Genomic DNA, 12,458 nt, shown 5'->3' on the forward strand with positions numbered 1-12,458 from the left:
TTTTCAGCTGATCAAAAGTTTAAGACCATAGTGTTTAAAAGCCAAAAGCTGTGCAAAAATCTGGATTCCATSTCATTTTCTGTCRAGTCTTTACASTGTYARGACCTCCTGATGGCAGAAGCAAAAAAGCTCACTGACTTTGAACGTGGTAGGATTGTTGAGCTGCATAAGCAAAGCCTCACAATGTGCCATCGCTGCTGAGGTTGGATGCAGTAAGACAGWCATTTTGCATTTTTTAAATGATCCTGAGGGTKATGGAACAAAAAAGTCAAGTGGTAGACCCAAAAAAATKTCACCAGCTCTGAGCCGCAGGATCCGATTGGCTGTCCGTCAAGACACAGAACGATCCTCTACCCAAATGAAGGCCATTACTGGTGCTGACTTCAGCCCAATAACCATCAGACGAGAGAAGGGCTTCAGAAACAAAAAACGTCTTCAAAGGCCACGTCTTCTTCAACGCCACAAAATTGCCCGTTTGGACTTTGCTCAAACATGGGACATTGAAAGGTGGAAGAAAGTTGTCTTCTCTGATGAGAAAAAATGTAACCTTGATGGTCCTGATGCTTCCAACGTTCCTGGCATGACAAGGAGATCCCACCTGAGATGTTTTCTACACGGCACAGTGGTGGGGGCGCCATCATGATTTGGGGTGCGTTTTCCTTCAATGGAACAGCTTCAGGTTGTGCAGGGGCRTCAAACAGCAGCTGGCTATGTGGAGATGTTGCAGCGGGCATCCCTCATGACTGAGGGCCCTCGTCTGTGTGGTAATGACTGGGTTTTTCAACAGGACAATGCTGCAGTTCACAATGCTGCAGTTCACAATGCCCGCCTGACAAAGGAGTTCTTCCAAGAGAATAACATCACTCTTTTGGACCATCCTGCATGTTCCCCAGATCTAAACCCAATTGAGAACATTTGGGGATGGATGGCAAGGGAAGTTTACAAAAATGGACATCAGTTCCAGACAGTGGACGCCCTTCGTGAAGCATCTTCAACGTTCCCACTAGCCTCCTGGAAACACTGGCATCAAGCCTAAACCATTGTTTGAAGTCATCAACAAGATGGTGGAGCTACTCTTTAATGAGTCCCTTTTTTTGACTTTGATTTCTGTTTTGGGGGGTTTTTAGKTTTTTTTGAGCTATGGTCTTAAACTTTTGATCAGCTGAAAAAATCATGTTAGAGTGTAAATGCAGTTTTTAATTAATTCCCTGCTCAAAAGTTTTTGTCTCTTACGCTGATTTCTTCTTTTAACATTGTGAAGCTCTACTTAGAACTTTCTTAAGATTCAATAGTGCAAAATGCAAATTCTTGCAGTTTTTTAACTGGTCTTAAGATTTTGATCAGGAGTGTATCATAATATAATGACTTACAGGGTTGTTGTTGTTTTTTGATACATTGGTTAGTGTTTCCTGGTTTATAGATTTTTTTTATTTTTTATTTGTAGAGAACACTATAGTGCAGTAATTCTTTTTAACCACATGGTGGAGCCAAATTCAACTACCTGGCCCATATGAAGCATGATGAAGATTTTGTTAATGATTATACTTTATTTGTCAGGGTTTCCATCATATCTAAATAAACTGTTTTGTAGGCCAAAAATTGGATAGAAGGGGTGCAACCTGCATGTATCATTATAATGACTTATTATGGGGGGGGTTCAGTACATTTGTTAACAGTGTTTTCTTGTTTGTTGATTCTTTTTTTCTTGTACAGTAACATATTCCCACCATAGTTTAGTAATTCTATCTTGCCACATAATGGAGCCAACCAACAACATGTCTGAATTTGTCTAAAGATACAGGAAAATTGAAGATTAACTGAAGCATATCGTTTATTCGCTCCTGTATGTTTTTATACTAAGTATTTAACTTTTCAAGTATTACTTTAAGTATTTGCCTCGTTTCAGTTTCATACTTTTTTGCATTAAATCTTCAATACCTGTTTGAAGGAAGTGATGCAAGACACAGTGTAGCTAACAGTGAACATAAATAAAGGACGCTGGGGGGGAAACCTGCTGGGTTAGGCAAGGAACCTATTATAACTGCTTGTAGTTCTAGTTCATTATTAATATCCACTGAAGAAATCAAAGAAAGGCAGAAAGCAATCACGCCCAAACTGTAATTTCAAACATCCCAGCTATGTGAACCAACTCATTTACATCAACATTGTTGAACTGCATGCCTATTGAAAATTGGATAAGTATTGCCATTAGAAGTTTGGATTCAATTTGTACTATAGAAAAATACTGTATTAAAGTGTTTGTGATTGTTTTTCCTGTTAGATGGTACGTTCTCAACCAGGAGGTGTAATAGTGAGCACAGGCAATGGTCATGTTGTGTTCTGTATGTGATATGACTCACTAGATATTAGTCTATATAAAATGTTTTCTCTATATCTTACAATGAAAAAACACAAGGTTCTGGAGAAAACAATTAAAAAACACATCAAAAAAGCCAGCAACAAGCAAGGTACACTGAAATAAAAAGTAATTTCTCATCATCCAACCTAAAATCTGAATCAGAAAACAAATTAACTCAAAACAAAAGATCAGAAGTATGACACTAAGATTTAAAAAAGACACTAACCTTTCCTGTTTACTGCATCCACAGACAGCAGACATTGAAAAAGGAAAGAAAAAAATATTGTTAAAATCACAAGAGTAACCAGAAACTGTTAATCATAGTTTCCAATAGCCAAGTTCTTTCCATTTTTGAAAACATTGTATGGAAAGAAAAATAGATTCAGCAATGCATCAGTTTATACAAAACACAAGAGGCAACAGCATTAAGGGTTAAATGTCTTTGTCCTGGCTCAAAACATCTCTACATTTTTGTGGTAATTGTAATAAAGAACAGTTTTAGGAACCAAATATACGTCAAGTTAGTGTAATTTAACACAAACGTGTTTCAATGTGTGCAATTAGCATACCTAATTTCAGACTGAATGAATGAAACAAGGAGCTATTTGGTAATCTTTGAATTGATTATTCTTTTTATAAATCCATACACTATTGCTCATATAAAAACATCTAAAAACATAGTATACCTGGGAATACCAAGCTGATGGGAAAATAAGTAAGGGATAGCTGGATTTTCTCTGTTTTATTTGGTGTCAATTTTTAAAGTTGTGCTGCAGAAGGTTCTTTTGCACACTTAGTTCTGTCATGAGCTGGTAGGTTGTGGTGAGGAAGTGGACGCAGCTTGACCCAGGATGTAGTGAAAATAATAGTTTAATGATGAAACTCCAACAAGGAACAGCGGGAAACGGCACGAGGAAAACTGGCAGCCACGGAGACAGACGACATCAATAGACAAGGACCCGACGAAGAACACAGACAACAGGTGAGACTGAATACACACCGGGCAATCACGGAACGAGACACACCTGGGAGACAATCAACGGGGAAAGACGCAGAGACGGGACTAACGGGGAACAGGATCACACAGAAACTCAAAAATAAACACATAGAAACACGGATCATGACAAGTTCCACATTCTGCATGAATTTAGATGTGTTGCGTATTTAGAGACTACAAATTTGGGGCACAGCCAACAAGAGGTCATTTGGTTATTTGTCATATAAACCATAGTCCAAACAATTTTTCATTTAAGAAAAAATCTAATAATGCCTCAAGAAGTTTGGCGACTGAAATAATTCACAATCAAATGTGGTTATGAAGTGTCTGTAGGATTTGCTGCTATCTTGGCACAGTGATCAGTGATTTATTTACAAGCGATTTGTTAAAATCAAACACACACACCAAAGTGTACTTTGATGAATCTCCAAAGTACACGCACCTTTTAAGGAGTAAAATTGCAATCACTGTGACAATAATGATAATGACAGCCAGCACTGGACCAACCACCCACAACATCTCTGGGTCCTCCTGAGCTTGCCTTGTGACTTCACTGACATTCACCACGAATGTGTCAGAAAATGGACTGGCAACAAACGTCCTCTGCTTCAGAGAATATAAAGCATAAAAGGTATGTTTACATTTACTTTTGCAAACAAAGTCCATACAGGAAGAACACAATACAGTAGTGAAAGCAATTGCATCATGTAGTGATTTGAAAGTTTCTAATACAATATTAGAAACTTTATTACTTTTTGAAAAGAGGCATGTTTTAAAAGTTTCATGTCTTTTAAAACACACAAAGGGTACTTACAGATTCAAGATCTTTTAGGTCTGCCAGAACAAAGCAACGGAACTGTTGCAGGATAGGAAGAGGCCTGTTATAAAAGCCATTGTATTTCTTTTCATCGGCAAGCATGAAGATCTCTGGCAGAACAGCCATCTTAGCAACAATGAAGGGCTGTAGAAAATCCTGACTCTGTGTCTGACCTGTGTTGTCAGCATCAGCCTCCAGGATCTGCCAGTGGGACAAAACACTCTGAATTTGTGGAGACATGATTACCAAATATAATTAATTGAAAAATGCTTGTAACAAGCTTAGATTACTCCATACAAACATAATGACTCACAGCTAGTAAAGCTGGTTAATGTTAGCTTAACCATTTTGCTCGTCGAGTTTTCAAAGCACAGATTCTATCTCAAATGTAAACCAATAAAAGATCACAGATTGGCATTGAAATCAGGTGGTTGCAATAATGTTATAAGGCAAAGTTATTATTGCCCTTGGTTAGCATGAACAGAATTATTAGTAGTCTATAGAAATCTGATAATTCTTTTTAATAATTGAACAGTTGTAGTCAGCATTTTCTAAATGGACTGGATATTTTCTTTGTGTCAGTTCTTATTGATAATGAACACTGATTTTCAGATGTTTTTTAAAGTTCATTTCATAATGTTATTTGTTTTGACAAACAAAAACACCTTGCTAAGGTCAGTGACTTCTAGAGGCTCTCTTCATGAAAGAGTTCTCTATGTTTCAGCTCTACCTGGCTGCCACAGGTGAAATGTGTTGCAGCTAGTCAACTATCCCATAAAGAGCTCCATGCCAGAGGTATCAGGCCCCTTTTCCCCAGGGCCTTCATCTGCACTGATTTTGTCTTTGTGGCGACTCTTGACTGTGTGTTGTATTGTAGTATTGTAGGAACTTATGGGAATAACTAAAAGAATGGGAACAGAATGTTGCATTTAAGTTCTACCTTAAATGTTGGTAAATTGAAGCTGAAACTGCCGTTGGAATGTGTTAGCTGGAGTTACAGTCCAGTAAACTGACCACTGACCTAACTACAAATTCTGCTAGAGATGGAGATAAAGTTGAACTTCTCTCTCCTCTTTGCTTCTGCATGCATCATCAATGCCTCGTTTTCAACTGCTTTTGGATTTTTAGCTTCAGTTATGGCATAATTTTAGCTTTTGCGATGTTAAACAGCTTGTTGTAAACCATCTTGTTGCTAAGGTGACGCATCATAAAAAATGTACAAAATATCAAAATTTTTAGTGAAAGGTACTCCAGCGTCCAAAACCTCTAAGATAAAAGTTATTCATTAATAACTCTTATCTTAGTTATTAATGGCTCAAACTTAAGTTTGTTCCTTAAACTTGAGTTTCTTTGGTAATAGGCACACATACTTTTTTTTTAAAGTTTGAGTAATATTTTAGATTAAAAAAACATAAGGAGATATTCACTGACCTCACATATGTCTATGTCTTCAGGGTTTTTCCAGCTCTCCAAAGAAACAACGGTCTCAGGGACTACAACTATGTAGAACCACCTGCAATAGACACAAATTGCAGCATTTGTGTACAAATGCTGCAGAAAAAACAAACTGAGAATTTTTAAAACAAAAGTTACATCTTTTAATAATCTATGAGCTAATTAAAAAGAAAAAAAAAATTCAAGATATATATTTTTGGGCAAATTTGTACACAAAAACTGTGAGTGGCTGACAATCTATCCAGTAAAAAAAGGTGGGTGCCCCACCTTTTTTCTAATCACCACTGGAAATGCAGTCATATGAAAAAGTTTGGGCACCCCTATTAATCGTATTCATTTTTAGCTCTAAATATTTGGGTGTTGGCAACAGCTATTTCAGTTTGATATATCTAATAACTAATGTGTATACGCATTAACACAAAATTTGACAGGTGCAAAAGTATGGGCGCCTCAACAGAAAAGTGACATAAATATTTAGTAAATCCTCCTTTAGCAAAAATAACAGCCTCTAGTCGCTTCCTGTAGCTTCTTATGAGATCCTGGATCCTGGATGAAGGTATTTTTGACCATTCCTCTTTGCAAAACAACTTCAGTTCAGTTAAGTTTGATGGTCGCAGAGCATGGACAGCCCGCTTCAAATCATCCCACAGATGTTCAATGACATTCAGGTCTGCGGACTGGATGGCCATCCAGAACATTGTAATTGTTCCTCTGCATGAATGCCTGAGTAGATCTGGAGAGGTGCTTTGGATCATTGTCTTGCTGAAATACCCATCTCCGGCATAACTTCAACTTCGTAACAGATTCTTGAACATTATTCTCAAGAATCTGTTGATATTGAGAGGAATCCATGTGACCTTCAACTTTAACAAGACTCCCAGTGCCGGCATTGGCCACACAGCCCCAAAGCATGATGGAACCTCAACCAAATTTCCCAGTGGGTAGCACCCACTGGTGATTATTTAGTTATTTTTAAAACTAAATAAGTCTGTATTTTTCAGCACGTTTTCCACAAAAAGAGTACAGACCTTACATGGGCTTCAGCTGGGACCTCAGGCATAACAATAGTCACCCAGTCTTCATCCACACTGGGCTGATATCGAGTTGGTTTCACTGATAGCAGGTCTGGAGCGGTTCGAACAGAAACCTGTTGCTGGAGGTCACCTGCTCCATTCCCATAGCTCATCAGCACAAAAGAATAATATGTATCTGGTTGTAGCCGTGTGATCAGCTTCTTCTTCAGGTCACCTTGAATTTCCACCTTTTGGTTGTTGTACAGAATCTGAAAGACGGATTATTACTATTACAATTTTAATCGCTTCCAGCTCAAAAATGCATAAAACTTGTAATTTTAAAACATGTTAACTTCAGTTAACTTTGATTCTCATTAAAATTATATATCAAATAAACTTGCTAGAATTTTTATTTTCTAATGTAATACCTTGAAATTAGGTAGACCTCTGTCTCTTTAAAAGCTCCTGCTTTCTGAAACTCCATCATCAGGCAGTCATCACATTACTCCTCTTCAGGCACGTGCAGAGGGGGGGGCTGGGGGTGCTTGAGCACCTGCCCTTTTTGCTCCTTGCCCCCAAGTGCCCTTTTGGTCAATTTCTACTTATTTATATTTTTTTGTATTATTATTTTCTAAGCCCTCTTCTGACACATAATATGAACTAAAATTATTCTTCTTATTTTTTTTTTTGTACAACATAATAAGCTCTCCGATCACCTTGTTACCTTTGACCTTTTGCCTGTGACGCATGACGCAGTCGCCTCTTGCGCAGTGAGATAAGGCGGCTAACTGCGGAGCTCAACGTAGCGAACGTTCCAGATTACAGAACAGTTTTTGGTGAATAAAGTGGAGTAGACTTGCTACTTGTCAGATGACGGAAAWCGTTGAAGTATCGTYTCTGCTTCAGCTCGGAGTCGCGGTTTAAGCAGAGAGGTAATGAAATACAACAGACACTGACAGGCCTTTGCGTCTTTCTCTGAAGAACTACTGAGTGGGAGGAGACAACCAGGTGAGGAAAAACTGTTCTTATCTATCGATTCACTATTTTTATCATACAGACATTAGGTTGTTGTTGTTGTTGTGATATTAGCTAACTGCTAGCTAGCGACTTTGCTAGCAAAACAAGATAACAAAAAAGCTTCTCCTCTGTATCTTTAATGACATCAGTAATTCTTTATTATTGCTTATGCAATAGGGGCACATCGCCCGTCCAAAACCGATCATCTCCATAATGGATATATATATATATGTGGGTTGTGCTTAACCTTTGCACCACCACACCACACCCAGCTTATCGAAGTTCCAGCTCAACATCCCCGGCAGGGGCCTGAACGCCAAAGGACTTTAATGTTTATTTGTCATTAAACTTTCTTTAATCACTTTCTCTGTCTGAGTCTCTCCAGATTGAAATATGATGCCTATTAATCACATAATGCATAATAAACATACGCAATATTTTAAGGAAGGACTGGCTATCTTTGGATGCGCATGTTTAGCAATAGAAACTAATCCCATTTACTGATAAATGATTATGATGTTTTTGTATCAAATTAAACTTGTTGATCTTACCTTGAGTTGAACTTGATATTTGTTTGTTTCTGGTACTTCCCAGGACAAAAGGACAGATGTTTTCATCACAGCCTTCACGCCAAAGTTTTTGACAAACACTGAGGAAAGATAAGAGTCATTTTCAAACATGTTGCACCACAATGATGACAATGTTGTCAGGTTAAAAGTGTGTGTAATCATTATTAGAATATCAGATTCAGGACACTGAGCAATAAGGACCTTCAACTTTCACTTCTGATTATGTTTGAGTTCGACATATAGTGATTCTGACAGAAATTGAAAAACTGAAGACATGGAGCTTAAAGTTTGAATTTATGTTATTCTATAAAATGATTAATACTTTTTATATTAATATAAAAAGACTATTAATATTTGAGGAAGCTGTTAATTGAAGGGCTGATGGAGTCACCAGCCCATCAAAATTATACATCAAATTGCATAGTGATATTAATGTGATGTGAATATGTGTGCAAGCAAATGTGAGTTGTTTCTTCATCAATTTACTTTAATGCCATTTATATTTAGTGATGGTTTCTGATATGGGCGACATGGGCAAAAGCCCAGGGCGGCAGCTTGAGGGGGACATCACTAATGAGGTCAACAGTCTTTTTTATCTGTTTGGGGTTTTTTTTTATTCAGACTCTCTCTTCATGAGTTACACAGAAAGCAAAATGATAGCTTCTGAAGCTCACCTGGCACAGATGATGACGTGGTTCTGCTTTGAATGCTGGGGCTGAAAGGTCCTCCTCCTTTGTTGGTGAAAGCTTGGACTCTGATGTCATAAGTTGTGTCAGGCTGCAAGTCCAGGATAGTCATTCGTGTCTCTGTGGTACTGTTGGTATTGTTGTGCTTGCTATTAATATCCCTATATACCACTACATAATCTATAATATTTCCATTCCTCTCAGACAGAGGAGGAGGTTCCCAAACCAGTACAGTTGAAGTGGAGGTGAGGCCTGCCACTCTCAGATTCTGGGGGTAGCTACTGGGCATGTCTTCAGGGGTGCTCATCTCCTTTATATATTCTTCACCAGTGCCTGCTTGGTTTTTAGCAGACAGTTTGAAAATGTAAGTAGCCCCTTTAAGGAGGTGGGTAAGTGTAAAATGATCATCTGTCTTCCTGAAATGTTTGACGTTAAAAGTATTCTCATCTGCTCTCTTGTACTGCAGTTGGTAGCCTAAATGCTCTCCCATCATTTCCTTAGGAGGTTGCCATTGGATCATAGCAGTATTCCCCATCATTGTACTGATCATCATACTGGGCTTTCCAGGCACTGCAACAGAGATTATTTATATACACATATAAAAGAAGTTCAACAAACACATATTGAACAAACATGTTTGTTCAATATGTATGGTTAAATATCTGTACATGCACTATATTGCCTAAAGTATTCGCTCACCTGCTTTGACTCACATATGAACTTAAGTGAAGGCCTGGCTGTCAGTCTCTGCTCTAATTCACCCCAAAGAGACCAAGGGCCTCATGCATAAAAGAGTGCGCAGTTTTCACACTGAAACTTGGCATATGGAAAAATTTTGAAAAGTGCGGCATACAAAAAAAATCCAGATGTATAAAGCCGTGCATACACACATGGCTCCACACCTTTCCTTTATAAATCCTAATTTGCGGGGAATAGAGTAGCTGCTGGTTGGCCCTGTCACCACCCAGAAAAAACTATGTAAATTAACATTTGTTTGTTGCAGTATGAGTATTTATAATAATATTTTATTTAAAAGGTACTTTCAGGTCATCTCACAAAAATAATAAATTTTAAAGAAGAAAAATACAAATAAATAAATAAATTAATTAAGAGATTGTTCAAATGCCTGTTTGAACAGTAGAGCGTTCAGCCGGGATTTAAAGACAGACAGCGTGTCAGAAAGTCCTTTGAGTGGGAATGTGGACGTTTATTCTAAATAGTGGAATCATGTGCATAAGTTGTACATTTATAGAGTAGAGATGCTTTCTGTCCTTAAAGGTGCATTCACAAAGTGGACCTGGCTTGACTGAAGGATGACTGCAGCTGGACCGGTACCACACGGCTCCTTAAGTTTTGCTCAGAGCTCCAGGATGATCAGTCTGGATTAATCTAAACTCTAATAAACCATCATCAACATTTCCCAGCAGATCAATATGATCTCTGATCAATCGCTCCATCTGAATCCTTCCATTGGTGATGTTCTCCATCAGAGCCAAAGCGCTCCTCAATTACGCGGCTCACCTTTGCGCCTCCACCACTCTAAAGTCCAGTGGTGGCAGCTTTACACCACTGCATCCAATGCTTTGCTTCACTTGGTGATATATGGTTTGGATGCAGCTGCTCCACCATGGAAACCCATTCCATGAAGCTCTCCTTGTACTGTTCCTGAGCTAATCTGAAGGCCACATGAAGTTTGGAGGTCAGTAGTGACTGGCTCTGCAGTTGTTGACCTCTTTGCACTATGCTGACCCCGCTCTGTTAGTTTATGTGGCCTACCACTTCATGGCTGAGTGGCTGTCGCTACCAAACATTCTGTTTTCTTATAATACAGTTGACCGTGGAATATTTAGGAGCGAGGAAATTTCACGACTGGATTTGTTGCACAGGTGGCATCTGGAATTCTCTGAGCACATGAGAGCAACTCATTCTTTACAAATGTTTATAAAAACAGTCTGCCTAGGTGCTTAATTTTATACAGCTGTGGCCATGAAAGTGATTGGAACACCTGATTCTGATAATTTGGAGGAGTTATCAAATACTTTTGGCAATAATAATATATGTATTTTCCCATAAAACATGTAATACCTGATGGTGAATAGTAAAAAAAATACATATACTTTGGGAGCACTCTACATTTGATTGATCTCCTCCTGGATATTTTGATTGATCCGTTTCAAACTTGGTCAGTTTTCTCATAGGGCAATGTGGGATAAAAAGCATTTTTGAGCATGCTGAGGGGGCGTGGCCAGACCTGAAAGTTTGACATTTTGCCATGAAATAGAAAAATCTTAAATCTCCTACCCAATCAATATTTCCTCATTGCAACGTTTCCATATAGCAATGGAATCAATGTGTCTAGATTACAATGCCTCTACATTGATTCCATTGATCCACTGCAATGGAGCAGTGGAAACAGAATGGTGTGGATCTCTTCTCTGCTTTACGTGGTGCTGCATAACCTGCCTGCTGTCAGACTGGCTGCTTGCAAGTGCAGAGGTGGGAGGGGTTCAAGAAAGCTCTCACTACTCAGTCAGTAGATACAGTGAGTCAGTACTGACCAAGTTTGAAACTGCTCGGTGCATTCACGTTTGGTCACCTAAGTCGCCGATAAATCAAAGAAAGTTGCAAGATTTGTTACCAGTTGGTTTTTTGAGAAAAAAAAAGTTTCTGGAGGGGTCTGAAAAATCACTAAGACAACACTTCAAGCTGATACAATGTTCTGTTTCAGTTTAAGGTCAACGCTAAGGCAAATGTTGGCGCATGTGTTATTTCAAGACAGTCTGACTCTGTACCACCACATAAAGTTAGATTCTAACCGTTACTACCATTTTTTTAAAGAACAAATATAAATATATATCCAATTTCTGATTCAATCAGCAACAATTTTCTGTTACATTTCCTCCATGGTCATCTTTAAATATAAGAAACTCTACAGTTGTGGCTAGTAAGTCCTAGTTTTATTTCTATTGAATAATAGTTATCCAGTCATTCAGCAAAAGCATCTTCTTGATCCCAGCTAATTTTTTGCTTCAATTCATCTCTACAATACTTGCTTGGGAAGCTCATCTGTCTTATGAGATCTACCCTCTTGTTTTCTGTGCTTTTTTTACTGACCTCAACCTACCAGTTTGTTCACCCTATTCCACAGTACCAACTGGAGGTCAGTCATTATCATTATCGTGCAAACTCATTACTCACTACCACTTACCTGTCCTATATCAAAATCAGTCATTCCAGTCATCAGAAATCATACAGTGAATTTAGCTAAGCAATAGCTAGGTTGAACTACCACTTAACCTAGCCAAGAAAATATGGAGTTAAAGCAGTCTCATAATTCACAAATGCACAAGATCCACAAATGCACAGGATGAGATTCACGAATCTGACGGTTTTGATTGTGTCTTTTTTGTGTTGGTACTCTGAATGGTTTAAAGTAGACGTGTGCCAATCGATCGGTCACCGATCATAATCGGGCCGATTTTCGTGAAAAAGTGCGTGATCGGCGATCATTGGCTCTTGTTGCCGATACCGATCACCTGCATCTC

General features: G+C 38.5%; 1 protein-coding gene across 1 annotated transcript in view; it reads right to left on the reverse strand.

Moving 5' to 3' along the window:
• The window catches only part of ptprfa (protein tyrosine phosphatase receptor type Fa), a 159,254-nt gene that overhangs the window by 53,231 nt on the left and 93,565 nt on the right, over positions 1 to 12,458 (reverse strand). Inside the window, exons 13-19 of the mRNA XM_017304279.1 lie at positions 8,902 to 9,490; positions 8,210 to 8,307; positions 6,657 to 6,910; positions 5,605 to 5,686; positions 4,171 to 4,374; positions 3,799 to 3,962; positions 2,586 to 2,597 (exon numbers count right to left, since the gene is read on the reverse strand). Of these exons, the coding sequence (XP_017159768.1) occupies positions 2,586 to 2,597; positions 3,799 to 3,962; positions 4,171 to 4,374; positions 5,605 to 5,686; positions 6,657 to 6,910; positions 8,210 to 8,307; positions 8,902 to 9,490 (1,403 nt within the window). The remainder of the gene's footprint in view (positions 1 to 2,585; positions 2,598 to 3,798; positions 3,963 to 4,170; positions 4,375 to 5,604; positions 5,687 to 6,656; positions 6,911 to 8,209; positions 8,308 to 8,901; positions 9,491 to 12,458) is intronic.

The sequence above is a fragment of the Poecilia reticulata genome, linkage group LG4, assembly GCF_000633615.1.
Source record: "Poecilia reticulata strain Guanapo linkage group LG4, Guppy_female_1.0+MT, whole genome shotgun sequence".
In the NCBI taxonomy this organism is placed as follows: Eukaryota; Metazoa; Chordata; class Actinopteri; order Cyprinodontiformes; family Poeciliidae; genus Poecilia; species Poecilia reticulata.